The sequence below is a fragment of the Marmota monax genome, unplaced genomic scaffold (assembly GCF_021218885.2).
Source record: "Marmota monax isolate L192 unplaced genomic scaffold, Marmota_monax_Labrador192_F-V1.1 WCK01_AAM20220418_F8-fsc00051, whole genome shotgun sequence".
Taxonomy (NCBI): Eukaryota; Metazoa; Chordata; class Mammalia; order Rodentia; family Sciuridae; genus Marmota; species Marmota monax.
Genome location: NW_026695202.1, coordinates 11,233,800 through 11,261,736, shown reverse-complemented (window position 1 = coordinate 11,261,736; position 27,937 = coordinate 11,233,800). Strand labels below are relative to the sequence as shown.

The following is a 27,937-nucleotide window of genomic DNA, read 5'->3' as shown; positions in this document are numbered from 1 at the left end:
CAGGACAGAAGCTGCAGAGGCAGATGAGGGGGACTGGTGGTAAAGAGCACCCTGACTTCCAGCTCCCCGCTCATCCTATACAGGCTGGAAACATGCAGGTAACCCGGTGCCTTCTGCCCCGTGCAAGGAGGGAAACTGAGGCCCAGGTCGCACCCCAGGCTTATGGCAGAGCACAGGCCAGAACTCGCATCCCCTGACCCCCACCAAGGATCTCAGTCGATCACGTTGGGGCTCTGGAGCCTCTGCTTCGATTTTACAGAGCAGGCAGCCACCCCACTCCCCAGGGCTTTGCAATTAACAACCTGTCACTCAATTTGCCTGCTACCAGCTCTCTAGCCTGCCATCTAGTGGCAAAACCGAGGACTACAGGCTACTGTGGAAAAGAATGTGTCCCAGGGCCAATGCCACCCTAGAGACAGATGGCAGGACTTGAGATGTTCCTAGGAATTTCACATTTAGGAGAAAGGAAGGGGGGTGGGGGTGGAGGAAACCCACAAAATCCCTCCAAGAAGCACGTGTAAGAGTCCATGCCCCCTCCCCAGGTCACTCACTCCCTGGTGACTGTGGGCAAGGGACAGGCACCTGGGGACAGGGGTCTCTCCGGGAGAATGAGAGCTGCACCAGAGGCCTCCAGAGACCCCATGTGCTCTATGAGCTGCGGGCTCCGCTGTTGAATGATGAATATGGATTCTCCTTAAAGTCCCTTGGCACTGGCCCCTGGCTGCTTCTCAAACCTGCTCCCGCTTTGGACACGGAGGGTCGCGCTTCCCCCCTCCCAGTGCTGGGCGCTCAGCTGAGGCGGAATTCGAGGGCCTCCCGGGGGGGAGGAGGGCATTAGCAGGAAGGAGACCCTGGGGACAGGCTCGGTCCCTCTCGGGCTTTCTTGGCGCAGAGCCTCTGTAATTGGCGCCCTCTGGGAGCACAGGGACGCTGGGCTCAGGACCTGTCCCTGCCCTTCTCCAGGAAATGGCAGGCTAACGCTGGGACGCGGAGTGACATCCACAGTCCAGGAGCCACTTAATGAGCTATGCACATGTCGAGAGGGGGCAGGGGGCCCAGGAAGGACGGGCACAGGTGCCTACCCATGTTCCTACCACACCCGGGGACACGTGCACACGCGCCTTCATGGCCACCCCCACGTACATACTCACACGCACCCTCACAGGCACCCGGGTGCACGTGTCCTCCCATGGACACACGCAGGTCCTCACACCCACACACAAACAGACACCAGCAAGCGTGAGAGCTGCCTCGGCAGGTCGGTACCACCCCCCAGGCCTTCCACTATGAAACGTCCCCACTTGGCCACGCCTGCCCGCCCCGAGACCTGCGGGAGGTGTAGATTCAAGATCTTGCAAAAGCCACTGAAGTATGAGCCCTGCTATGAGCAGGCACCTCCGCCAGGTGACCACAACTGTGGCCTCCCTGGCCAGGGGCAGGACAGTGGCAGGACGTGGCCGCCTCTGCCTCCCTCAGAAGTGGGGAGCTCTGGGGTGGAGCCCAGGAGAGATGTGGCCCCTGCTGGGGTGCCCCCCCAGTGGCCCAGGCCAGACGCTCCTGGACCTGAACTGAGCGCAGGCGCACCTCCCCCTCCTCAACCCCCGCCAGTCCCAGCCGCCCCTCCTGGTGCTGAGCAGCCCGTGTCCAGCTGACCCACACCTCCTGCCAGGGGCATCTCCGAAACTCCCTCCCTGACCGCTTCTGTGGCTCCATCACCCTTGGGCACCAAGGCTGCCACACCGTCCCGTCCTCTCCAGCCTCAAGCCCCTCTCCCTGGCCCACACCCAGCCTCCTCAGGGCAGGCGCCCCCACCCACCTCCCACGTCCCCCAGCTCCCTGGCCACCTGGCTGATCCCTAGCTGCTCCCTACCAGCTTCCAGCAGGGACAGATGCTCCACGTTTGCGGGGTGCATGCATTTTACATGTGTTTTGGGGGTTCCCTTGAGCCACCAGGCACAGGTCTGGGTGCCAGGATGATGAAGTCGGCCCTTTAGCCCGTTTCCCATCACAGGCAGGTGGGGAACACAGGACAAGAGCACGTGCTGCTGAGGAACAGCACTGCTTAGAAACTGGCACCAGCCACCGATCTGCTGTGTGACCCCAGTGGATCATAGCCGTCTCTGGGCCTGTCCCTTGTTTGGTAAGTGGGATAAAGATGGTTTTGAACTGGGGGCTCTTTAAAGAGCTTTCTAGTGTTGATCGGGGTGAGAGGATGGAGTGAAGCTGGCCACCACAGCTCCCTGTCCCCAGCAGCTGTCCGATGTCCCTCCCCTGCCTCCCCAGAACAACGGGAGGTGGCTGAACTACTCCTCTCCCCAGGCCACCTCCAGGCCCAGCCAGCTCCAGTCCCCTCCTGGTCACCTTGCTCTACAAGCTTCCTGGAGCCTGCCTGGGCTGACCGCCACCTCTACAGGCCTCGAGCCAGACCAGGGCCTCAGGGAACAGATGGACCAAAGATGTGGGTAGGTGGGGCAGGACGGGCCCCAAGGCCCAGACACCTGAGGTGGGGGACAACACTGACCGGAGGAGGATAAGGGAGAGTTGGGGAAACGGAGGGTCAGGCAGGGAAGAGAAGCAAAGATCCAGACGGAGCCGGGAAAAGAGCCAGGCTCAGGGTGGACAGAGCTCGTCGAGATCCCCATTCGACACTGAATTGCTGTGTGACCTTGTGGAAGCCACTAATGCTCTCTGAGCCTCAACACAAGTTGCTGAAAAAATCAGCCTCTTGCCTAAACCACAGGACGTGGGTAGGGCTTACAAAAGTCCCCGTCCTTTCCCAGCAGGACTGAAAGCACCATGAGCCCCTTCTCCAGATTTCCAGCCCACACCTAACATAGGGCAGCTGCAGAGTCAGGGACCTAACTGGCTCTGGGGCAGCCTCACTGGCAACGCTGCCAGGGGCGGGGGTCCACAGTCCCGCCCTTTTTCATCTCTAAAGGGAGGACAGTCCACCTCCCTCACAGGGTGGATGGTAAGACTCAGAAAAAATCAGGCACAGGGCAGAGTGGCGCGAACCTGTGAACCCAGCAACTCAGGAGGCTGAGGCAGGAGGATGGCAAGTTCAAGGCCAGCCTCAGGAACCTAGCAAGACCCTGACTCAAAATAAAAAATAAAAAGGACTGGGGTGTAGCTCAGCGATTAAGCACCCGTGGGTTCAATCCCTAGTATCACAAAAAGAAAGAGACCAAGATCACGGAGGTGCCATTGGACAGGTCGGGGGGTTGGGATCCCGCCCCAGGGAAAGGCGGCAGAGCTCCCCTCAACTCACAGCTTCTTTCCACACAGCCTGAGAAGACCACCCACAAGGGACCTCTTGTCCCTGAGCAGTCAGCCTCCCCAGGACGGTGCAATCCAAGTTATTTTGGGACATCAGAGGTATCAGAGCCACCCTCCGGCGTCCCTGGGCCCAAACACTGTCCCAGGAGGCAGGGCCCATCTGTCTGGGCACTGCAGGCTCAGGCCTGGCCCCGGAAGAAGCTGGTCACCCTTCTCTGAGTGAATGAATGAGCTGGCTGGGTGGCCAGGGCTGGGTGGCCAGGGCAGGGCCGACTCACTTGGCACGCGGTTGATGGCTTTGAGGGGCCGGAGGACACGCACGGTGCGGATGGCCGACAGGTTGATGTTCTGAAGGTCCAGCGAGTACTCGACCATCCTGGAGAGAGAGGGGAGAGGATGAGGGAGGGAGGACACAGGAGAGATGGGGCCAGGGCCTGGCCCCAGGGGTCCCCGCCCCACGGCCCCCCCACCCACACCTAGAAGGGGTGAGAAGAGGGGTCAGAGTCCCAGCCGTGCCTCAGCCTGGCTGTGCCTCTGGGCCTCGGTCTCCTCTGCACACAGGGCTGGTGCCAGCTTCTCCTGGACCGCAGTGAGAGTAGAGGCCGGGGAGGAGACAGACCTCAGCCACCGCAGGCGAGCGCAGCACCAGGTGTCCCTGGCCTGGAGGCCTGTGCACTACTCCTGACCTGTGTCAGCCCCTGCCGCTAGAACTGCCTCCGAGTGGACCTCCCCACCCTGCAGGCGGCTCCTTGAGACCCACCTCGGAGGAGGACCGAGGAGCAGAGGGATGGCCAGTCTGGCCAGGTGGAGACTGGGCATCACAGCCACACAAGAAACGGGGGTGAGGTCAGGAAAGTGGACCCCTTCTCCTTGGGAGTCCCCGTCCAGCAGCCAAAGCCCCATGCCCCCCAGGAGAGGGGCCAAGAGGTGATGCCATGGGCCCTGGGTCACCAGGCGAATGGGTGCGTCTGGAGCAGGGAGGCCCACCTGGTCTGGGTCTCCCTCCCTCCCTGCCTCATGGCCCCGGGCAGCCCAGGCTGCATCTCCAGGACACCGCAGGTCTGCTGCCCTTGGTGGGTCCCCAGGGGACCTGCCCAGCCTCGGGCTCACTGAGCTTCCAACCTGGGGGCCTCCCCCCCTCTGTCCAGGAAACCTTGCTCTTGCTGGAAGGTCCCTGCAGACACCCAGATCTGCAGATGCTACCCCAAGTCCACGAGGAACCAGGCACTCTGGGTGCACCCAGTCAGGCAGGGGGCACTCAAAGGTGAAGAAGCCCCAGTCCCCAGCCCAGCCCGCCCTTCCGAGCCTCACCAAGGGGCTGCTCCCCAGCCAGCCTTCCCAGATCCCCTGGGAGGCCCACCTCTGGGACGGTCACGTTCCCAGAGCTTCCACCAGATGCAACCCCTTCCCCTGCTGCCTGCCCCTCGCCAGCTGAAGGGCAGCCCCGTACTCAGGAGGCGCAGGCGGACCCTCCCCCACCCAGCCGGGGCTCCAGGGCCACTGCCAGCTCCACGCGCCACGCGTCAGCAGGCAGGCTTTCGGCACCCGCACCGCAGAGGCAGACCTGCCGGCTGTCGGAGCCGCCCCCTCCTGCGGCTCCGAGAGTAACTGAGGGAGAACTGCGTCTCCCCAGATGCCCCAGCCCCCGCCCCCCGCGGCCCCGCCGAGTGAGATCGCACACGCACGCGCTCACACACCTGCACACCCTCGCACGTGCACACTCCCACTCCAGCCCAAATCAGATGGGGAGTGACCTGAAAAAGTGAGACTAGAACTAGAGCCAGAGGCCTGGGGGACCCGAGGGGGAAGCGGAGGGGGAGGGGAGGGAGGGGGAGGATGGAGATGAAGGGGGAGGAAAAGGAGGGAGAGGGGAGGGGGAAGGGAGAGGAGGGAGGGGGAGGATGGAGATGGAGGGGCAGGGAGAGGAGGGAGAGGGGAGGGGGAGGATGGAGAAGGAAGGGGAGGGAGAGGGGAGCGGGGAGGAAGAGGACGGAGGGGGAGGATAGAGATGGGGGAGAGGAGGGGGAAGGGAGAGGAAGGAGGGGGAGGATAGAGATGGAGGGGGAGGGGGAGGATGGAGAAGGGGGAGGGGAGGGCCAGGCAGAGCCTCAGGGTGGAGGCCTGGCAGTAGGGGAGGGCAGCGAACCCCTGGGGTGCGGGGAGCGGGGCGCGCGGGGATCCCACGTGGGCGAGCCGAGCTGTCACTTTCGTGTTTTGCGGAGCGCTCCCCGGCAGCCGGGCTGTGTGTGGTGGCGGCGCTGCGGGGGCGACCGCGGTGCGCACAGGGCTCACTCGGCCTGGCCTCGCTCTTAGGCCCAGGGACCCCGCCCTGCCCGGGCAGCCAGGCCCCCTCCCCGCCCTCCCCGGAGGCCACAGCCCTGGCTGGAGCCGAGCCCACCGTCACCCGCCCAGTGTGTAACTTTGCTGGGGGCTGGGAAGGGCTCCCCAACCCCAAGGGCCAAGTCCCCCACTCCTGTGTCCCAGAGCCTCCCTCAGAAGCACACCTGCGCAGCCCTAGGCTTGCTCCCGGCCCCACGAAATCTTAGGAAAAAACACCTGGAGGCTTGGTCAGGGGTGGTGGATTGAAAAGCAAGTGCCCTGCCTGGGTCACACCACGCCCCCCTGGACCAGGAAGGGGCCCGGCTACAACACAGCCAGACTCTACCCAGGCAACCAGGACTCCTGCGCACGTCCGCCCCACACCCCGAGGACAGTGGACTCTCAGTTAAACTCAGCTGCAGACCACTCCCGGTCCCAGGTAGGTGAGGGACCAGGAGGCCCGGCGCCATTGAGGCCTCTCTGAGAACTCCTGTTCTCTGGCTTTCCCAGCTTCTCCAAATCAAGGGACAGTGAGAAGAGCCTGGCCCTAAGCTCCTGAGGTCAACTGCCCAGTTTTAACTTTGGGGTCTGAACTCACACTTGGAGGAAACCTAGGGGCGCTCATGAGACTCAGGAGCTCTTGGCCACTGTCTGGGCAACCCCCTGCATCACCCCCACCCCCAAGGGGAACTGAAGCAGTCACCCTTTAGGAGGGCACTGGAGACGCCCAAGGCCTGAGTCTGCACAGGTGGGGGGGCAGCCCTGGAACTACAGAGTGGCCCCGCCCCCTCCCTGCACCGGGTCTGCAGGTGGGGGACCTTTCATGCTCCCCTCAGACTACATGAGTGCAGCCCTCAGGGTCCCCCAGGAAAGGCCACCAAGGGAAATTTCTTTAGAATTCAGTGTGGAGATCTTAGCGCTGAGCTTCCCAGTGGCCACACCAAAAGGGGAAATGTGAGGTCACAGAGGTCTTGGCAGCATGAAGGACCTCGACACTGGATCCTTCCAGGGGATCCGTTTGCCTAGCTCTCTCCTAGGTCCTGTCTCCTGACTGGGGCTAGGCTGCAGTGTGTCCTGCCGGGGAGTGAGACAGGGCACAAATGCGCTCAGTGACCAAGAAGCAGCAGTGGGCGCACCGCGTGGCTACGGTTCTCGTTCTCGGAGGGGAAGAGGACAGGGAGAGACCGTTGGACAAGGGTGGCAAGAGAGAAGCAGACAGTGCTGCTCCCCTATTCTGAATGGCCCCTCACTGCCCTCCGAACAGTCCTGGGTGCTGACCACAGCCCTCCAGACCTCCCCAACCCTGCTCCTGCCCCAGGCTCCGGCTGCTGGGCGGAGCCAGCCAAGCATCCCGCACAGCCTCCTCCAGCCCCATCCAAGGGACTGGGCCTTTCCCCTGGCCCCCAACCTCCTCCAGGGCTGCCTCCTCCATGGGGGAGGGGGGACAACCATGAGCAGGTCACCAGGGTGTGAGCAGCCCAGCACCATCCAGTCCAGGAGCCTAGGAGGCAGAGGCTAGGGCCACATCCACTGGCTGGAGGGACAGGACAGGGGACAGCTCCAATAGAGCTGGAGAAAGTCCTCAGGACTGAGGCAGGAGGTGGGCACCATCCTGGGGCATGGGGTGAGGGGACATGGGACAGCTGCCCCTGGGCTCCCTGCATGTCTGCCACCTGCAGACCTGACCACCCCAGGACCACCTGGTGCCGGGCACCCAGTAGGCCCTCAGGGAATCAGTTCATCCAGCACAAATAACACCTCCCATGTTTTGCAAAGGCCACGGGGGTTGGGGGGGAAGCACTCCTCTCCCCCACAGTGTCCTGAGGACAGTTGGAGCACCGTGGGCACTGGGTCCCACCCCTACTCCAAGAGACCAGGGGAGGAAGGGCCACCAGGGTGAGTAACCAGCAGGCTGACTCCCCTCAGGCCCTGAGAAGACATCAGTTTCAGGAGTGAGAAATTAATCCCTAATTACACAGTTACTTTATCACGCAGCTTCGGTGCTAAAAGTCTAGAAAAAAAAAATCAACAAAACCCCCACCACCTCCTGCCAGTTCCCTGGCGCCTAATTAGGTAAGTAATTTTGCCTTAAAGTGAGCACTTCTGTCCTGAAATCACCCAGGGGAAGAGTGGCTGTCATGGAGGGTGTGGCCCTGCTGGGGTCCAGAACGGTGACATCAGTTCCTAGGGCACCCTCCCCCAGCCCCCAGCCCTGGCTCCCAGGAGGCCCAGCGACCAGCAGATGGCATCCCTGTGGTCCCGCCACCAGGACGGGCCCAGGATGGGCAGGTGGCCCCAGGTGGGCCCTGAGAGCAGCCCAGCCCTTGAGGGGAGGCTTCAGGAAGAGGCGCCCTACCTGACCACGCCACCCTCGGGAGCTGGGGGGCTCCAAGGGCTGCCTTGTCTCAGTGGTAGCCTGAGCCATGTCCCAGCACAACAGAAGTCTGAGGAGGCGCCCAGGAGAGGCCTGACCACTTGGCCAGCAGCCCCACCCCCACCCCCACCCAGCTCGGCCCAGATATGGGAGCCAGGATCTCTCGGAGCCCAGGTTTCTATCCCTTGCAGCTCAGTTCTGGCGGGTTTAGGAGGTTTCCTGAGCACTCACTATCTGGCAGGCGCTCCGCACGCCTTGCCTTGGGCAATCCCCCCACAGTCCAACGGTGGCCCCGACTGTAGGTGAGGAAACTGAGGCTCAGAAAGAGCCCAGGTGGGGAGGTGGGGAACCTGGGTCCCTGTGTGATCTACTCCCTCATCAGCCCAGGAGCAGGCCAGCTGCCTTCTGGCTCACGAGCACCCCCAGGGCTGGTGGGGGGCAGGGGGGAAGCACAACACCCAGCAGCACCCAGAACAGTCCTGGTCCTGGAGGCAGTGCCGTCCAGTGGTTAGGGCCCGGAGCCGGCTCGGATCCCAGCTGGCCGCTGGTACACCTATGACCCTGGGCAAGTCACTCCACAGCCTAGCACGAGGAGAGCAAGAGTGTGCGTTAGTAAACGAAGTCTGGTGTGTCGCACAGCCCACACTTGTCCACAGACCACTGCTTAAGGCCTCTCGGGGTCCCCCACCTGCGGAGGAAAGCCCAGGCAGTATTCTGACCTCGTCCCAGCACTGCCCACCCCTTGCCCTGCATTCCAGGGACACCAGGCCGTCTCAGTGGCGGACACTCCACAGTCGCCGGCCCCTCTCCCTGGGGGCTCCAGACCCCGCCCCCTGGAGCACCTGAGCTCTGCCTTGGGTCCCTCTGTGCCTCTGCTGGGGCACCTGGGCTCCAAGGTGTGTTCTGCACACGTCCCTGTTCCTTGGGACACCTCAGAGTTCCACTGTGTCCCCAACGCTGAGCCCAGGGAGCGTCCCTGTGTGAGCTTGTCAAATAACTTGAGGACAAGATCAGCAAAAAAATCTAGGCTCTGACGAGCAGCGACAGGAGATGACTGAGATCCAACATCTTTCCAGGAAAAAACCCCTCCCCTCCCCGGGGAGGATTTCTGTGTGTTGCCGATAAAAATAGGGTGCTTCCTCTATTTTCCAAGGGCCCACGGGGGCTTTCTTAAGATGTCATTGAAGCTGTAGCTGAGGGAGAGCTGAGGGCCTGGAAACTGCGGATCATCTGTCAGGAGGCGATGACTCAGACCTGTGCCGGCTGACAACTAGACCACGGCCTGGGATGGCATCTTGGCAGCCAGCACATGGTAGGTGCTCAGTGCAGAGAGGAAGAAAGGACACGATGAAGGGAATTAGGGAGTAGGCCCTAACCCTTGACCTTGACCAGCACCTTAGCATTCACAGCGGGCCGTCTCACCCGTTGTGATGGTCTCCAGCCACCCAAACTCATATGTTGCAATCCTGACCCCCAAGGGCATGACCTTAGACAGTGGGGCTTCATGAGTGACATTGGCAAAGGAAGCTGGTTTGCCGGTTCCTCCTGCGAGACTCAGCAAGAAGATGTGTCTGTGAGGCAGTGGGCCCTCGCTGGACACCAAACTCGCCTGCACTTGACCCTGGACTTCTTAGGCTCCAGAACTGTGAGAAATACATTTCTGCTGTTTATAAGCCACCCCGTTTATGGTATTTTGTTATAGCAGCATGAATGGACTAGCACACTCCTACACCCTCACGAATCCTATGAGACCAGTTCAGAGGTTATTAAGTTCTCTTGACTGACAAGGAAACTCTTGCTCTGAAACCAAGTTAGAGCAGGTTCAGAGTTGAGAGGGCACATGGAAGAGAGCCTTCAGCTGGCCACAGGTCTCAGGAAGCCACTTAGCTCTAGGAACCCCAGGGGCAGGAGAACCTGGACCCTTCCCTAGAAGCCTCTGCAAGTGCTATACTCCAGTAACTTAGCTCTGAGTGGAGCTGCCCAGTTAAATCTGAACTTCATATAAACAGTGAATTTTTTTTTATGCATGTCTCCAGTAAGCCCCATGATGCGTGTCCCCATGGAAGTTAGCCTCAGGGCCCCCCACACCATAGCAGGTGGGCTCAGCCTCTGGGAATCCAACAGCAGGGGTGGGGGCACCTGAGGCTCTCCCACAGCTTGGGGACTTTCCTCACAACCGTCTGAGGTTTGGTGAGGTTTCCTATGTCCTCAGAGGCTGACCAACTAGAATCCCAGATCTGGCCCAAATGGGCTGGGTGACCCGAGGCAGGCTACTAACCTCTCTGAGCCTCCACTTCATTGGCAAAGTGGGTTTAACAACCCTGACCACTAGGGGTCATGAGACTGTCCTGCACCCATGGCTACAGAAAACCCAGCCCGGTCAGTCAAGTCAGCTCCTGCCAAACCAGGCAAGCACCGCGCCTGCCTTCTGCCCTGGGAAGGGACCGGACCTGGGATTTCCCAGCTCCCTCCTGGCTCTCAGGCCACCTGGCATGGGTGGGGCTGACCTCACACCCTGTGGGAGATGGGCCTTGACCTAAGCCTGGCCAATCAGAGCTTGCCTGCACCCCAGCCCAACCTGATTGGCTCAGGGATGAGCACGTGCCAGGCCCTCCATGGGCGCCAATGAGGCGCAGTTCCAGGCCCCGTGGAATGGCTGGGAAATGGAAAGAGTCTTTCTGAGCCACAGGGAGTAGGCTGTGAGCCCAGGGCCACCTGCCCTCACCCTGCTTTGGAGGAAGAAGCTGCAGCAGTGGCAGTCAGCATGGGACGGGCACAGAGGTGGGAGGGGGCGCAGGGTTGGCACACCCTTCAGGATTCTGGAGCAAGCTGGTCCTGAAGCCAGAGACTTTGTGACTTTCTCCTGCATCCCCCACGGTGGCTTCCATCCTGTTTCCATGGAAACAAGCCTGCACAGTGACCATCACCCTCTCCAGCCTTGCCCTCCATGCAAATGAGAAAACACTCGCACTCAGATTCCCACTGGAACCTTCCAAGGTCCACGCCCACCCAAGGCAGCTCAGCCTGGTGGCTCTGGACACCTGCCACTGTTCAATCCCAGACACGACTGACAGGTAGGAAACCACCGTAGCCTGGAGCTGCCCCCAACCTCCTGGACCTGGGCTAGGCCCTGGGACCCCAAGACCATAGTTAGCCTCAGCCCCCCCCCCAAGAGGGTAGGCATGGCTGTGAAATCCGGGAAAGATCAGGGTGCAAAGTTAATGACGGGGCCAGCAGGGTGCCTGTGCCTTTGACACCCGGGTGCTTCCCAGACCCATGGGTAGGGCACACAGAGCCACAATGGGGGTGGGCCAGCACCAGAAGCTTCTGGAAACAGCCCATGAGGACCCTCTTACCCTTGACCACGACTGGCCCCCGTAAAGCTTGCATTCATTGGTATCTGGACTTAGATTTCTCAGCAGAGCACTGTCCCTGCCCGGCCAGCCCCGCAGAGCTCCAGCAGCTCGGCTGACCAGAGGGGGCATGAAGAAACCAGGGCCTGGAGAGGCACGTGGATGCTGGGAGTTGTGCCTTGTCCCCTCCTCCCATCTGGCCCGACCCCAGGGAAGAGTAGCCAAGTCCGGTGATGCGTCCTGCTTGCCCAGCTCCCTGCAGCTCCGGATGGCCACGAGACCCAGTTCTGGCCAAGTGTGCTGGGAGGGGGGGTGGGGGGCTCCGGGAAGGAAGATGGTTTTCCTGATCCAAGTGGACAGGCCCGGCTGGCGTAGCCCTGACTCTCTCCCTGCCTCCAACTCAGACCTGACACCCACGGCTTCAGCCACTGCCTTGTGACCCTGAAAGAGAGGGCCGCAAAACCACAAGGGTGTCAGGCCCCACATCCCTGAGCGATGCCAATAACCGCCAACCCCAGCACTTGGAGCCGTGTCAGAAAAATAACAGGATGTGTTGAGCATGCTGGTCGGGTCTTCTATTACTTGCAGCCAAACGCATCCCTGACGGACGCTCCCAGCAAATTACACATCCCAGGACCCATCCCACGGCGGAGCCCAGCTCCCCAGGCTCATCGCCTAGCTCTGCCCCTTCAGTCTGTGTCCTGGGGCAAGACACTCCCTGTCAGGTGCCTCATCGGTAAAGTGGGGAGGGCCACAGCCCCTCCCTCACGGAGCCCATCTGCCATTCAAGGATGGTGCAGGGCAAAACCGAGAGCACTCAGCAAACAGGGGATGTGCTTCGTCTTAGTCACATCCCTGGACAATGCCTAAGAGGATTCCATTTCCTTTGCTTTTTAAAGTCCCACTGATGGACACTCTGGACAAAGGGAACTCTCAGCAGCAACCGCGGAGGGGACGGAGGGGACACGCCTGCCTGGTCTTTTCAGAAAGCTCTAGTCGGGGGCTGGAGAATGATTCTTATTGACTTTCTGCTTCCCACAAGCCTGTCAGGGTCAGACTGGGAGGCGGAGAGATGCTTCCAGAGCAGAACTGAGCGACTGATGTCACTGCCGTCCTCATTAACATTACTCATGGCCACAGGAGGCCCCGCTGTGCCGCTCACAGAGTGCGAAGGACCTCGCTGTGGACTTCACCCAGGGCTGCAGAGGCCAGGCCACATTTTGGCTTTGGGTTTTGGTTTTGAGCTTTCTTTGTTTGTTTGTTTTTATTTTGTGGTTGTTTGTACTGGGGATCGAACCCAGGGTTGCTTGACCACGGAGCCACATCCCCAGCCCTTCTTATTTTTTTTATTTTGAGACACAGTTTCACTAAGTTGTTAAGGGTCTTGCTAAGTTGCTAAAGGCTGGCCTCAAACTTGTCATCCTCCTGCCTCAGCCTCCCGAGACACTGGGATTACAAATGTGTGCCACCACACCTGGCCCGTGTCATGTTTTTGGTAGGAGAGGAGGAAGAATGGCCAGCATGATGCACCAGGGGAGGCATGTAGACAGAGAGTATCTCAAGTTCAACAAGAACACAGTTGAATATTTCATGATCTACTAATGTACCAAGGCAGGGAAGTGCAGCTGAAGGCTGAACCAGCAAGGGGTTCAGCTACCCCTGAAGAGCAGTGAGCCCGGGGCTCTGCCGTGCCCTGGGTGAGGGCGAGGAGTCGGGGGCTCGCTGTCCCGGGCTGGACGGAGGGCTCTGGAGGTCATCGTGAGATAGAAGTAACAGCCGCAAATGCAAAGTTCGCTTTCAGGTTTTTTAAAGATCACCTGCTTGGGGCTGGGGCTGGGGCTCAGCGGCAGAGCGCTTGCCTTGTATGTGCGAGACCCTGGGTTCGACCCTCAGCACCACATAAAAAAATAAATGAATAAAATAAAGGTATAAAAAAAAAGCTTTAAAAAGTATTTTTAAAAAATCACCTGCTTTTAGTCCCAGGGTGGGAGAGACCTGGCACGGAGGGGTCAGGGGCACGGCCACCCACACGTCACCACAGTCCTACAGTCTCTGGGGCGGGGAAGCCCACTGTCTCCATCCCAGGAGGGACCACTGCCCTGGGTTAGCATCTGCCTGTGAGCTGCCTTGCACCTGGTTTCTAACCCTGAGCTCACCGAGGGTGTCCTCAGGTCCCCACTGCCCAGCTCAAGACTGGCATGTAGTAAGTGCTCACAAAATGCTGACCTCCTGAGTGACGGGCACCATGGGCGGGAGCCACAGGAAGAGGAACTCCAGCTCAGTGAGAGAAGGAACGTTCTAGCACATTGGCCGTCCTGCCTGGAGACTGGCAGCGTGCACTGAGAGGGGCTAGCCTCCGGATACCTGCTGGGCAGTCACACTGGAGGTGGAGGGGAGCCTGTGACCCCTGAGGAAATTTCCAGCCCAGAAGTCCTGTGTCACCCGCCATAGCCCAAAGAAGGAGCCAGTCATTTGGGGGAGGGGAGGGGCAGGAAGGGAGGGACACCCTTGGGATGTCAAGCCTGTTACTCTGGAAACGGAACATTTATAGCACCAAGGACTTTGGGGGCTGGGCGGACAGCTCTGGGGACGTGGGAACAGGTGGAGCAGGACAAGGGGCTGGGCTCTGGAGTGACGGTGTGACTCCTTCCTGCCTCCTCCCCATGCTGGGCTCAGGGGCTCAGGAGGCCTCTGGGGACAGGGGCAGTTCTGGTTGGCCTGAGTCCCCGGTATCCAGCCCAGGCCCGGGCACATGCTCGCTCCTGAGTCTAGGAGAAGCCTCTGCTGCACCCGTGCCAGCCAGGACCAGCTTCGCCGTCTATGGGGACCGAGGCAGAGTGAAAACCCAGGGCCTTGGCCATAAAATAAGAATATGAACGCAAGCCAGCCCCCCCAGCCTCCCTGGCCCCTGCAGTCGGGGACCCCACCCCCCAGCCTTAGGAGCAGGCAGCAGGGAATCACTAAGCAACAGCAGAGAAGTTCAAGTTCAAGGGCAGGGGGCGGAGCTTGTGGGGGATCAAGGGTGGAGCCAGCAACACAGATGACTTCCCGGACGGGGGTGAGGGAAACTGTCCTCAACTGGACGGGAGGCGAAGGGAGGGCGGTCCCTCTGTGATGTCATTTTGGAGTGAACCTCACCAGACCCATCTGCGGACTATTTAATTATCCCGGGAACATACCTGTGATTCACTGTTTCCTGTTAATTAAAGGTCTCAGTGCTGTGAGGTCACATGCTCACTTGTAGATGGTCACCCGGCAGAGACCCATGCATGGTTCCTGCCCAACATGAAAGACCTCGTGGTGACCACAGGTCGTGGTTCACTCCGGACAGGTCCTTAGCTGCCTTTGATTCTTGGCCGGCCCTGGGCCGGGTTCTCTCTGTTATGTCCGCTTTTCTGTTTCTGGGGGTGACCGGCCAGCCGCTTCCCTCCCTAACAAGCTGAATCCGTTTGTGAGGGGTGTGCACGCTAAGATCTGGTGGGGGGGGTCATTTCTTTTAACTTTTGGAAATGATGCTTTGACACAAAGCTACTTCCAGAATCAGGACAGACGCAGGAGCCTCGTCAGGGCCCCAGAGAAGACCTGGGTGGACATCGCATCCTCAGAACAGGGACAGACACAGGCTGTTCTGGAAACACAGAACCCAGGGACAGAAGGCTCCTGGGGAGTGACAGGGAGGAGTCCCTGGGGGCGGCGGCCGGGGGAGAGAAAGGGCCTCATCCCCCAAGATGGGAGAGAGGTGGGGAGAAGACAGAGGGGGACATGTCCAGCTGGTGGGGATCAGAGAAGGAAAGCGGAGAGAACCCGGCAATGGCCAAAGGAGAAGGGCGGGCACTTTGTTCTGAGCTGAAGGAGCAAAGGCCTGACTCCCCGAGATGGAGCAGGGACCCCGTGGGCCCCATGGCGGGGGAAGCCCGTCATCCTCCAAGAAAGAGGCTCGGCACCCCCGGCTCACCCACTGAGCCCTGGTGGCCACGGCATGGTGACATGTGCCCACCCGAGGGACAAAACCCACACTCGGACTGAGCAGACACACAAACCACCCTCCCACTCGGGACAGAGGGACAGGTGGACGGGCAAGACTGCAAAATGACAGTCCAATCCCCGTTTCTTTGAAGAACTACTTAAGGATGTCCTCCAGGCAGACCAAAATGAGAGCCAGCAGGGAGCTGGCCAAGGGTGACAGGGAGAGCCGTGTCCATCCTCCAGAGTGTCACATCCCAGCCTGTCCCAGGTGGGCGGGGCCTCCATGCCCTTCCTCCCGCAGCACAGGCAGATGGCAGTGAGCTCGCCCACGGCCCCTCGCTCCCACCGTCCCCACCATCCCCACTGTCCCCACATCCCCCCGCTGCCACGCTGACCCAGGACTGGGCACGGTGGGCCTGCTCATCCTTCAGCCTGGGGCGACCCCTCCTCAGGGGAGCACTCGACCTGAGTCCCCCGCGGGCTCCGTCGGGCTCCCTGCCCTGGTGGGAGGACACAGCCACTGGAGCCTGTCCCTCACCCCAGCACCTGGCCCAGGAAGGCCCTCTGCACCCCCAGCTTCTGTGCTTCTGTGGATGGACAGGCCCCGAGAGCAGGACGGCTCCAGCTGGCTCCGGGACACTCAGACCGGCCACGCTGTGACCTGGCCTCTCTAACTGTGGCCCCGGGCTGGCCTCGAACTCCCTGCCTCCTGCCTGGTGGAAGTGACCAGAGTTGGGGGCAGATGGCACCTGAGTCTGCCCTCCGCCTAGACTCACAAGGACGAGGACAACAATGACAACAGTGACAATGGCGGTGCTCACTGGAGCTCGTTTGGCAGCTGCTGCTTTACCCCATTTCACGGAGGAGCAAATAGGGGCTGGGAAGTGACTTCAACAGGCCCATCCCTGCGGCGACGCAGGGGACACCGGACCTGCCCAGGTCCTCCCACCCAGGCCAACGAGGCTCCGCTCTGCTAGCCCGGCCCCGGGCCCCTGCCCCCAGCCTCACCGAGGGCCCCAAGGGCGTCCGAGTGACCCCTGGCTGCCCGCTCACAACCTACCCTGCCATGACGATGAAGAAATCCAGGCGGTTCCAGGTGTCCCCGAGGTAGCACTTCTTGCCGAAAATGCCCAGGGCCACCATCTTGAGCACCATCTCCATGGCGAAGAAGATGAAGATGAAGTCATCAAAGACCTGTGGCAGGAGGAGGACACCAAGGACAGGGTGGGCTTCAGAGCCAGGCTGCAGGGCTGGGGTGGGGACAAGGTGTGGGTCAGGGACCCCTGGGGACTCCTCGAACAGGAACCGCCCTGGCCCAGTGGAGTCATCCCCCAGACAGGAGGCCCAGAGAGGGGAGTGGACTTGCCCAAGGTCACACAGCCCATCCTTGGTCCCCTTGGCCTGGGGTGATGACGAGGGAGGGTTGGGGGGGAGGGCAAGGGTCTCTCCCATATTCTCCCCAAAATTGCCAAGCGCTGGGTAGACGCTGGCCGTGCACCTTCTCGTCCAGCCCCGCGATGGCCCCCAGCGGCCTGTTTTGCGGGGGAGGCAGCTAACACGGAGAAGGGCAGGGCCGGGCGGCCGGGCTCACCTGCAGGATCTTGCAGCGGTCCGACAGGCAGTCCATGTCGTCGCAGGGCTGGTACATGCCGAGGGTCACGCAGTTGAGCAGGATCACCAGCATGCTCACGCACTCGAACCACGCGCACAGCGGTCAAGGTCAAGGTCAGGGGGGCAGCCTCAGCAGAGCTGCGCCCGCGTGCTGCGGCCCATCCGCCCGCCTGTGCCCATCACACGTGGTCTGCCCCACCGCGGCTCGAGCACCACCCCGCTGCCCTGCAGGGTCCCCTGCCCGCCTCACCCCGGGGCTCCCCAGCTCAGGAAGGGAGGGGGCTCCCCAGAGGTGGCGGCAAGACTGAGGCCAGCTTCCGCACTCTGGCCTCGTCCCCTCCCTGACCCCCCTGGTCTGCCCTGAGCCCAGACCAGCTGGACGCCCACCCCTGCACCAAGCCAGGGCCAACAGCACCTAGAGACCCTCTCTCAACTGAGCCCCCAGCAGGGGACAGGGCCTGGGGGCCCCAGCTCTGCCCACCCCAACCCCTGCTCCGCCCTACACACAGTCCACTGTGTCCAGTCCCACCACTCTCAAACCACCTAGTCACAGAAGCTCAGAAGGACCTTGGGGCCTGTGTCTTTACGATCCCCCAATCTGTCATGACACAGAGGAGAAGGCTCAGATCTCAGTCTCCCAACCTGGACTCTCCTGTCTTGACCGAGCCCTAGTTGAAAAAGGGGAACTCAAGGTAAAATGGACTTAAGCCACAGACTGCATGAATGACTGCAGTCGGACTCACAGATGAACTTCCAGAACAGAAAGCCTGACTGCCCTTAGAGGCCACATCTCTCCTTGTCTGCGACAGACCCCACTGTGTGCTGTCTACACAACCCCGATTCCTGCTCCAGAACTGAGCTGCAGAGTGGAGAGGAAGACCTTGGTGGTAAGCTGGACAAGGGACCAGGGGACCTGATTTGAACTTCAGCCCTGGCACTGAGGGACTCTGGGGCCTTAGGCATGCCCCTTACCATCCCTGGACCTCTTAGGCTCCCACTGAGGCCCCAAGACTGCCCTCGGGGCTGCTCTGGCCCCTCCTCACAGCGAGGGTGAGGGGTCAAAAATACCAGGGAGCTTTTTATTTTTGGTACCTGGAATTGAACCCAGAGGCGCTTAACCACGAGGACACAGAAAAATTGTGCTCTCTAGGCGTGACATGAATTGTAACGCATCTGCCGCCAAATATGACGAGTCAGCCGCCTCCCGCCCTGCTCAGACCCCTGCTGTCTCCCCCCACACACCTCTGACCTCACCAGTCCCCTGCCGCACCTCAGGGCCTCTGCACACAGTGTCCCTGCCAACTGGAGGTGTGACGTCCCAAGGCCCCCAAGGCTGACTCTCTAACTTCATGCCACCTGCTCTGAGAAGTCCCACCCCTCCTTCAAGTGCCTGCCACACCCTTCCTCTTTCCTTCCCTCCAGCACTTACCACCCAGCTGTGACAATAACAGGCATCTAGGAGCAGCCCCCTGTCCCCCTGTCCAACTCCAGTGGAGCCTGTCGGACCCTCAGCCAGACCCCGGCCCCAGTGGGGGAGCCCTCTTGCCCCTTGGGGGAGTGGCCTGGTTTCCTTGGGACTTGGCCTTCTGCCGCCTCCCTCCCTGGGAGTCTCTGCCCTGCTCCTTCCTGTCCCCCCACCCACTGCCATCCTCTCTTCCAGCCTGTAATCAATGCAGCCGCTGCCAGGCCCCTCGGGGCTGAGCCTCCCTCGTGGCTTCCTCATTAATTAACTTTTCTGAAGTTCAAACATTCTAATTACCAGCCCCCTGGCCCTGCCCCGCGCCTGGCGCTCCCTGTCCCCAGCCGCGGCCTCTGTCCTCCTGAGCAGCGTCTCCTGGGGCCTGGGGCCCAGCCCTCCCTACAGGGTCACAGGCCACTTCACAGGCGGGAAAGCCAGGGGCCTCTCCAGGTCACCAGCTGGACCCCGCGGCCAGGGCTCTCCTCCGTGGCATGTGGCCTGTGTCCTGCCCAGGGCCCGAGCGCCTCACCTGGCCCCGGCACCAGCCTTCTCTCCGGCCTCCACTGGGTCTCTGCCCTCCAATGTCCCCCACAGTACCCAGCACCTGCTGTGTCCCCAACACAAAGAGCGTTTTGCTAGTGTCACATCATCAGATCCTCAGGGTCCTGTAATAAGCCCCACTTACAAATCAGGAAACGAAGAGGGGACCCAGCTGCCCAAGGTCACCGCTGGAAGGAGCGGGGCGGAGGCCCAAAGCCAGAGGCTGCTTCTCCCACTGAGTGCGCCCCCCCATCACCCGCCTGCACCCCGACCCGACCTCGCCCCACAGATCCTGTCCACTTGGCCCGACGCCCGGGGCTCTGACCTCATGGGCGCCTCCGGGCCCATCTCTCCCGCCGGGCAGCCCTAGCGCCTCGCTGTCCCTGGCCCTCCGCACACTCTCCCGCCCCAGCGACTCCCACTCGCCCCCAACCCTAACCCCATCCCTGGCCCCTCTGCTCCGCTGGAGCTGCAGCTCCCCACCCGCCAGGCCCCTCAGTAACCACGACAACCACGGGCCGGGCACCCCAGGGACGTGACCTTAGCTGCCACCACAATTCACTGGGGACAGATGAGGAAACGGGCCTGGAGGTCTGGTGTGACATGATCAAGGTCACACAGCAGCCCAGACGGTCACTCAAGCCTGTGGCCACCACGCAGAGCTGCCCGGGCTGCTTGTCCACCTCGCCCTGCGCTGGGTCCTGGGACCTCGGCTGCAGGTGCACGGGGTGGGGGTGGGTGGCCCGGCCCCTCCCCAGGCACTCAGGGCATCCCAGGTGGAGAGCCTGGGTCCTGGCCGGGAGTCAGGCAGACCGGCCTCACTGCCCGACACGCCCCCGGGGGCTGCAGATCAAAGGCAGCGGCCCTCCTGGAGGAGGAACCAAACCAAGCAGCCAGAGGTGGAGGCTGTCAGGGGAGTCCAGGGCTCTGGCCTGGCCCAGCGAGGGGTGGAGGCTGTCAGGGGAGTCCAGGGCTCCCGCCCGGCCCAGCACCTGCCACTCCCACTGTTAATCCTCAGCCCTGAGGAGTGAGCGCCCGCAGGCCAGGGGCCGAGTTCCAGGACCAAGCAAAGGAGGCTGGGGTCCAAGAGGGCGGGAAGGGTAGGGTAACAGAGCAGCTGAGAACCGTCTCCACGGGGCAGGGAGTCCTCAATGGTGCCCAGGGCCTCTGGTGGCGAGGCTCAAAGGCCCTGCCTGGAGTCTGAGGCTGTCCACCTGGAGTCCGACCACCCGCTACGTCACGCCCAGGGCCTCGTTCCTGTCAGTGGCACCCATGCCACACAGCAGGGACACTGAGGTCCTCGGGAAGCAACCGATCCAACCCCGGGGACTCCAACGACAGGGAGTGGGCAGAGAGGCCGAAGTGACCATCGCCACCCTCTCCCCACCTGGGGGGCCGACCCCGTGAGACCCGCGTGTCCAGGCCGCCTCTCGGAGCTGCCGCGTGCAGTCACTCGGGCTGATTAGCTCCCTGACAGGCAGCCTTGGAGGAGCCCAGATGGAGGAGCAGATCAATGGCAGCCAATCAATACGGTTTCCTTGGCAGGAAAAGCCACCCCAGGTGCCCCGAGCCTTGAGCCCCGGGAGAAAACAGCCCCAGGGTCCATGAAGCCGCCAGGCCCTCTGGGCACCAAAGCCACACGAGCAGCCAGCGGGACCCAGAGGCCTGGACACTCACCCACCTCCCAGCCCCACCATTGTGCCTCCCTAAGGCATAAGAACTGGGGCCTAGACCAGAGCAGGGTATATATTGAGTGCCTGCTGTGTGCCGGGCACCGGGCTAACAACAGTAACAATGGTAACGATCGCAAACATTTCTTAAGTGCCCGTGAGGGCTTGTTTGCTAGGGGCTTCCCATCAAACCCCTTGCACTATCTCATTTAAACCCAACAGGAAGCACAGGTCACAAGAGGCCAGAGGCCCAGCACACAGGGAGTGCTATGCACACTCGGGTCCCAGGGCCAGGGCTCTCCTGCTTTAAAATGAATAAATTAATAAAGTCAGGAGCAGTGGTGCACGCCTGTTAATCACAGTGGCTCAGGAGGCTGAGGCAGGAGGATTGCAAGATCAAGGCCAGCCTTAACAACTTAGCAAGGCCCTAAGCAACGGAGTGAGACCCGTCTCAAAATGAAAAATAAAAGAGCTAGGGATGTGGCTCAGTGGTCGAGAGCCCCTGAGTTCAATCCCTGGTATGGAAAAAAAAAAAAAAAAAACAAACAATCAGTCAAACAATTCGTGCCTGAGACGGAGCAGGTTTGCCTGGGAATTAAATTTCCCCAGACTGGCAGATACTACTGTAGCACCCACTTTACAGATAAGGCAACCAGGACTGGCGCTGGGGCCAGGCAGGTGGCACGCGGTCGGCAGGGTCGGCAGTGCCCTCGCCGGCCCCAGAGTGTGTTTCTAACCACATACTGTGGGCTCAGCACCTGGGAAGGCCCGACCCTCGGCTGCCGAGGGCCAGAGGGATGTCTGCTGTTTCTCCTCACCCACCAGCGCCTCCCGGGGCTGAGCCAGGCGAGTAGAGGCTGGGCCTGGGTCAGCAGGGGGCTCAGCCCTCAGTCCATCAGCCTGGTGGACGTCCAGTCCTGTGTGGCCCCCAGAGGGGTCAGGAAGAGGCAGATTCATCTGCAGGAGGCAGCGGTGGGTGGGGAGGCAGCCGGGGGGTGTCCCACCCCCAGTTCCCAGCCAGGAAGAGGCCACAGAGGCCGAGAGGACCAGCCCCGAGCCCTCGGACGGCCAGAGCAAGGGGCAGGGTCACCAGGCAGCCCCCAGGCCAGGGCCCCTCTCACTACAGGTCCCAAGCAGAAGGGTGACTGGGTGGAGGGGCAGCGCCCAGCACCCAGCAGGCCCCTCAGGGCGGCCTCCTCTCCAGGAGCAGCCAGCGGCCTGCACGGTTGCCATGGCGACCACCCCCTCTGGCCACCGCTGGCCAACAGGCAGGGCTTCTGTAATTCGGGGGGCTCTGGAGGAGGGTGGGGGCGGCGCTGTTTTGGCGGGGGCGGCCAAGTGTGTTTTTATTTTTGTCAAATCTGAAATCAAGTCCATTTCCCAGGGTGCCCCTCGGCTGTCTGAGTCAATCAGGCGGGAGGAGGAGGCTGGGCTCATGTCCACCCGGGGGCGGAGGCCCGGGCCACCTGGCTTCTCCGAGGCCAGATCCTCAGCCCCTCTGGAGAGCCTGCGTCCACCTGGTGTGCGCCGTGGGCCACCGGGATGAACCTGGCCTGGCTCCTACCCCCATGGTACCTGGGGTGTATCCCTGCCCGGGACCCAGTGGCCATTCCTCACGTGCTGCTGAAGTGGGTGCCATTTCCGAGCCCGCTCTGTCCTGGGCCTGGAGCCCCATCTTCAAGGGCAACAGCCACTCTGGGAAGTCCTGCAGTGCCTCCTGCCCCCACCACAGGCCCACACTAGGACCCTGGTAGTGTCCACAAGCACTGTCCCCTAAGTCCCCCCATGCAATGCTCATGGAAGCGTTATCAGTCACATCCCCAACCCGGGAACAACCCAAGTGCCCATCAACAAAACAGCGGCTTTCAACCAGGGCTGGCTTATCCCCTGGGGACATGTGGCCATGTCATTCTTGGTTGTCACACCTGGGGGGGTTGGGCACTAGTGGGTAGAGACCAGGGAAGCTGCTGACGGCCTGCAATGCCCAGGACAGCAGTTTCAGCAAAGGATCATCCACCCAAAGTGTCAACAGGGTCAAGGCTGAGAAACCCCATGGGACACGCTGAGGGTAGAATACTATAGAGCCCTGAAAAGACAAGTGACCGACAGCATGGATGAATCTCTACCAGGTGACAGAAGCCAGACAACAGAGCAAATAAAGTGTGAATGCAATTCCGTGAAGTTAAAAATGAGGCCAAGTTAACCTACAGCGAAGGTCAGAGAGAGGGGACTTGAGGGGAGCGGCACAGGGTGGGGAGGGGATGCGGGGGCTTCCGGGAGCGGAGAGGCTCTTGGCCTGAGTGGCGGTCACGGGAGAGGAGTTCCAGGGCAACGCCTTGGGCTCACTCAGATCTGTGAGCTGCACTTATGCATATTTTACCTCGATTAAAAAAATAGGGGGTCAAAAATAATGAAAAGCAACAGCCCTAAGTGAAAATAAAACCGTAGCCATTAAGGAAACACAAGCAGCGAGCCGGGCGCCTGCTGTCTCTGACCCACGGAGACCTTCCCAGCAACTGCAAGGCCGACACTCCTGTCCCCGGACTTGCCGGGACCTCAGCTCAGGCCCGGACCTGAACTCTCACCATCTACCTTCTACGTTTGTCTTAGGGTTTGTTCCCATGGCAACCGGCTAATGGCACCCGCTTTACAGACGGGAAAATGGAGGTCCAGAGACGGCAGCCCCTGCCCAGGATGACACCGCGGTTGAGTAAGGACCACAAGCTGCTGGGCAGGTGGCCCTGTACCCTGGGCCTCTGGCATGTGTTTCCCTCTAGGGGCAGGGAGTGTCCCACAGGACAGATGGCCCTGCCAGGCCTGGTTCTCTGGTCCCCAGATGCACAGTGTGCAGACAGCAGAGAGGGACGAAGGGCCGTGGGACCTGAGGAGGACCCAGCAGAGGGGCCTCAGAATGGAGGCTGTGGCCAAGGACACTCATCAGACACCCCTGCTTTGGCCACTACCCAAGAGAAGGGTCAGGCAGGCCCTGGGGGACCAGGGTCCCACTGCCTTGGCTGACCTGGCCTCAGAAGCCTGGCCACAAGGTAGGTGCACCTGTGGGGAGGCCTCTGTGACTTGGGCAGGAGCCAGGGGTACAGACGCCTGCTCTGAGCTGTCACAGTGCCATGGGTGACCCCCTCCCATTGAGGGGCCATCTAGACTGCGGAGCCCGACCGGGAGCCCTACGTAGAATGCCCTGCAGCCTCAGAAGGTGGTGAGATCCCCGTCGCTGGGAGGCACCAAGGCAGCATGTCTGCCCAGGACAGGGTTCTGCTGGCCGTCAACGCCCCGCTCTGACCACTGACTCCCCTCGCCCCTCCCTCTGTGCCTGGCTCTGGGAACCCAAATGAGGGAGATGCAGGCTTGACCTGGAAACCACAGATGGACACTCGGGGGAGACACAGAGAGGGTGAGGGCAAGACAAGGGATGGGTGACGCGCCCCCTTGACCTGTCCACTCCCCAAATGACCTCCTGAGCATCCAGAGGGCCCTCGCACACACACACGGGCACAGCAGGCCACACTCCTCGCGCCGGCCCTCGGCCAGCAACAGTGGACACGCTGACCCTCTCCTGGAACACGGTCCTCAGCCTTCTGGAGCCTCGGGTGTGAACCCCACGAGCCCCTTCCCAGAATAACGCTTTCAAATCAAGTCCTTTAAAGCTCAGGAGCCGCCCGGAAGCCGGGGACGTTAACACAGTCACCAAAGCCCTCTCAAGGCTGCGTCACCAACAGGCTGAGCCTCAAGGCCCGGCCGGCCCCGGGGCCAGGGGCCAGCGCAAGCCCTGGGCTGGCCCTCCTCCCCGTCCCTTAAGTGCTGGGTCTCAGGGCCACCCCTCCTCTCCCTGACCCCACGCCCACTCCTCAGGTGACAACGGCCTTCTGTGGGGTGGCCAGGTCCCCAGTCTCTGTCCCAGGCCCCATCACCCTCCTGGAAGCTGTCCAGAGTCCCTGTCACCCGGGGACCCTGCCTGATCACCTCTCCCCAGGGCCGACCACACCCTCCCTCCCTTCCTCCAGGACAGCCTCCACCCAGCCTGGCCTCCTCCCAACCTCCGCTGGCAGCCCTCGCCCTGCGGCCCCGCTCCTCCCCAGCCAGCTCCAGAGCCCTGGGCCAGGGGCTTCCTCGGCCACCGGCCACCCCACCTCTGTCCTCCGAGCCCCGCCGCCTCAGCTGTGCCTGGGGGGACGGGGTCCAGTGCACGCTCTGCTGCACCCCTACTGTGCGCAAGGCCACGGGGCTTGTCCTCCAGGAGCTCCCAGCCCGGCAGGGAGGACAGCTGGCTGAGGGAAGAGGGTGTCCAGCACGGGGCTGGACTGGGCACAGGGCAGATGGCCCGTGGGGTGAGAAACAGAGGGACTGGTGATCGGCCAGCCCTTGCCAAGCCAGTGAATGGGCGCTGGGCGGAGGGGTGGGGGGTGGACGGGAGGGTGGGGGCGCACGGGTGAGTGGGCGAAGGGATGGAAAGACGTCAAGGGGCGGGCGGGTGGCTGGGTGTCCCATGGACGGGGCAGCCGGGCAGAGGGGCTTATGGGGACACAGTTAGTATGTGACGCTGTACTAAGTGGCTCCCCCAGGATTGAAGCTCATGCCATGTGGCCCCAGGAAACCCTTCAGGATGGGACAGCACCGTCCCCGCCTCCTTCACAGACCCTCACTCTAAAGCCGGGCTCTTCTCCTGACCGTGCTCTCCGCCTCCACCCCACTGGGTAGCCGCTCCCTGGGGGCTCATCTGCCTGTGTCGGCTGGGAGGCGCCCAGAGAGGGCAAGTTCTGCTCAGCGCCACACACAGCCGTCCAGCCCGGGGGGAGGGGGGGGGTTGAAGGGCCACCCACGGGAAGCCGCTGGGGATCAGCGGGAAGACCCCGGCGACTAGACTATTGGTCTCTCCCAGGGGAACAGACGGGCGTTTGTCTCCCCACAGGTCCCCATGGGGTCTCAGGGAGTCAGCCTGACACCGGCAGGACTGGGAATGACACCAGCCGGGAGGGGCCGCTCCTCGCCAGCTGTCCCCTGCCTCCCTCTGCCCCACGTCAACTACCAGGGGGCTTCGGCCCCCTCGGTCACCCTCACTGCCACCGCCAGGCCGGGGGCCCTGCAGGGCGCTCCCCTCTCTGGCCCTCACCGTCAACCAGGCCAAGTCTCAGGGGCCACCCACACACAGTAGGTCTGCCTCCTGCCTGCAGACCCCTCCACCCTGGAGTCCAGACCACAGGTGGCCTTCTGCCCCAGCCCCCCCCCGTCCTCGCCCAGGCCATCAGCGTCCCTGGACCCCAAACGTGGCTCGGAGCCCTGGATCGGGACATGTCCTCAGCTGGGATCCCCCATCACCGACCTCCTGCCCCGGTCACAGGAGGACAACTCCAGCGTGGGGTCACCTCTGGGTGCCCAGGCCTGCATGGTGGCCCTTCCGACATGACAGAGCAGCCCTTGGGGACCGTCCACAGGTTCAGCAAGTGTCAGACTCCTGCCCGGTGAACGCGCGAGCAGAGGGCCCTGCAAGTCCCGCCCGGCCTCAGGCCTCGGTCTCCCCTCGGGCACCCTGCCCTCTACCCCAAGAGCAACAGCCCTCCTAGGCTCATCTGCCTGTGTCGGTCCCTGCTGGACGCCCATCAGTGTCCCCTCCCAGTGTCACGAGTGCAAGCTCTAGCCTGGCACCTCACACCCTGCTCGCCAGCCCATGCCAACCAACGCCTCCCTACTCCCTCTGCCCGCAACTCCCTCCCTAACTGTTCTGGAAAACTCCTATTCATGCAGCGAGACCCAGACCGAAAGACCCCTTCCTGCAGACGGACTTCGCCAGGCTAGATCAGGGGCGGCCTCGGCCCTGCAGTTCTGTTACCCAGAAATCTCCACACCACGGTACCTGAGGCTGCCCTCCGGAATCTCCTGTGACCCTGGGCTCCTCTGATTGGCCAACCGGCCCACCTGCTGCCCAGTGACAGCACAGCGTCCACTCTGGCCTCAGGAGCCTCCTGGGGGTGGGTACCTTTGAAGCTGACTTTTATTTCTGAGGAAAACAACCTTCTCCACACCAGACGGAGGGAAGTGGACGGATGCCCAGACACGGGCTGCCACTTCCGGCACAGCCTGCGCGTCTGGGCTTCCCACCAGGCCCGCTGGGGAGGACGCGGAGGAGGAGGCCACCGCCTCTGGACAAGGCTGGGCTGGGGCAGCCCTGGCCTAGGGCTGGGCTCTGGGGACCCGCCTGCCCTGGCTTCAGCACCACTCAACCTGTGACCTCGGGCAAGTAAGCTCCCTCCTGGGCCTCGGTCTCCCCAGGCTCCGGGGGCAGAACAGGGACACTCGCTGCCCCGCTGCCCCCCAAGAGGTGCCGAGAAGACCCGCGGGGGGCCACGGCGGGCAGCCAAGCGCCTGGAAAAGGGGAAAGACGAAGAGGCCCTGAACACCGGGGCCAGGCCCCGCCCGGGACACCAGGACCCAGGCCACAGGCCCTGCCCCCAGGGTCTCGCCTGGAAGCTGGGCCTTGGGGGACAGGTGGGACCAGGAATGAAGGACAGAGGAAGCGGAGTGGGCATGGCAGGCGGCAGGCCCAGGGAAGCCTGGGAGGGGAGCTGGGGACACATAAGAAGCATCCATGTGAGTCTGGGCTTCAGGGGACACGAGGGGAGTCCCCAGAATGGGGTGAAGGACAACCAGGGGACAGACAGGTGGACAGGGAGCCGCAGACCCAGGCTGAGTTCAGTTCTGGTCCCAGCGGGGAGGAGGGAGGGACAACAGCCCCACCCGGGCATCTGTCCAGGATGACATGCAGCCTCACACAGGGAGCCCAGGGTCCCCGAGGGCAGGGCGCGGTGGCCCAGGGGAGGGCGGGCTGAGCCTGCACAGCCTGGGGCTCCTGGCCATGCTCCTCCCTGCGGGAAGGAGGGGGGAGGAGGACACTGGCTGTCACGTGGGCAGGAGGGGAGGGCCGCGAGCTGCCTGCTCCCAGTGCCCGGCAGAGAGAAAGGGCTCGGGACAGGATGCAGGTTAGATTAAGGAGGACTTCCTGATGGCGCAGAGCTGCCACAGAGGTCCTCAAAGCCTAAGTTGGTGGCCCTAGGTCCTGTCTGGTACAGCGGAACTGAGAGGTAGCCAGGAGGCAGGGATGGACTAAGTGACCGGGGCAGGTGGCCAGCACGGGGTCTTCTTCAGAGAAGGCCTGCTCCTCGCCCGGCACGTTCCCACTCCAGGGGACAGCACGTTCTCAGGCCATTGCCAGGGACACAGGGCCCAGCTGCCCACGTGCCTTGGGACCCAGGGCTCCACCATCAGCTCCAAGGTGCACAGAGGAGCCGCCAGCGCTGAGTCTGCCCGGTGCTCACCCTGGAGCCCTCGTCTGACCCCCAGTGTTCCCAACCAGGGTCAC

At 62.2% G+C, this 27,937-nt stretch overlaps 1 protein-coding gene across 2 annotated transcripts in view; it reads right to left on the bottom strand.

Annotated features, from left to right (window-relative positions):
* The window catches only part of Cacna1i (calcium voltage-gated channel subunit alpha1 I), a 93,315-nt gene that overhangs the window by 48,723 nt on the left and 16,655 nt on the right, over window positions 1-27,937 (bottom strand). The window contains exons 3-5 of one of the 2 annotated variants that reach the window (XM_046429702.2): window positions 16,880-16,992; window positions 16,349-16,482; window positions 3,555-3,652 (exon numbers count right to left, since the gene is read on the bottom strand). In XM_046429702.2, coding sequence (XP_046285658.1) covers window positions 3,555-3,652; window positions 16,349-16,482; window positions 16,880-16,992 — 345 coding nt within the window. Of the gene's footprint in view, window positions 1-3,554; window positions 3,653-16,348; window positions 16,483-16,879; window positions 17,056-27,937 lie in introns of those variants that run through there. The other variant, XM_058574259.1, reaches the window with a different exon arrangement.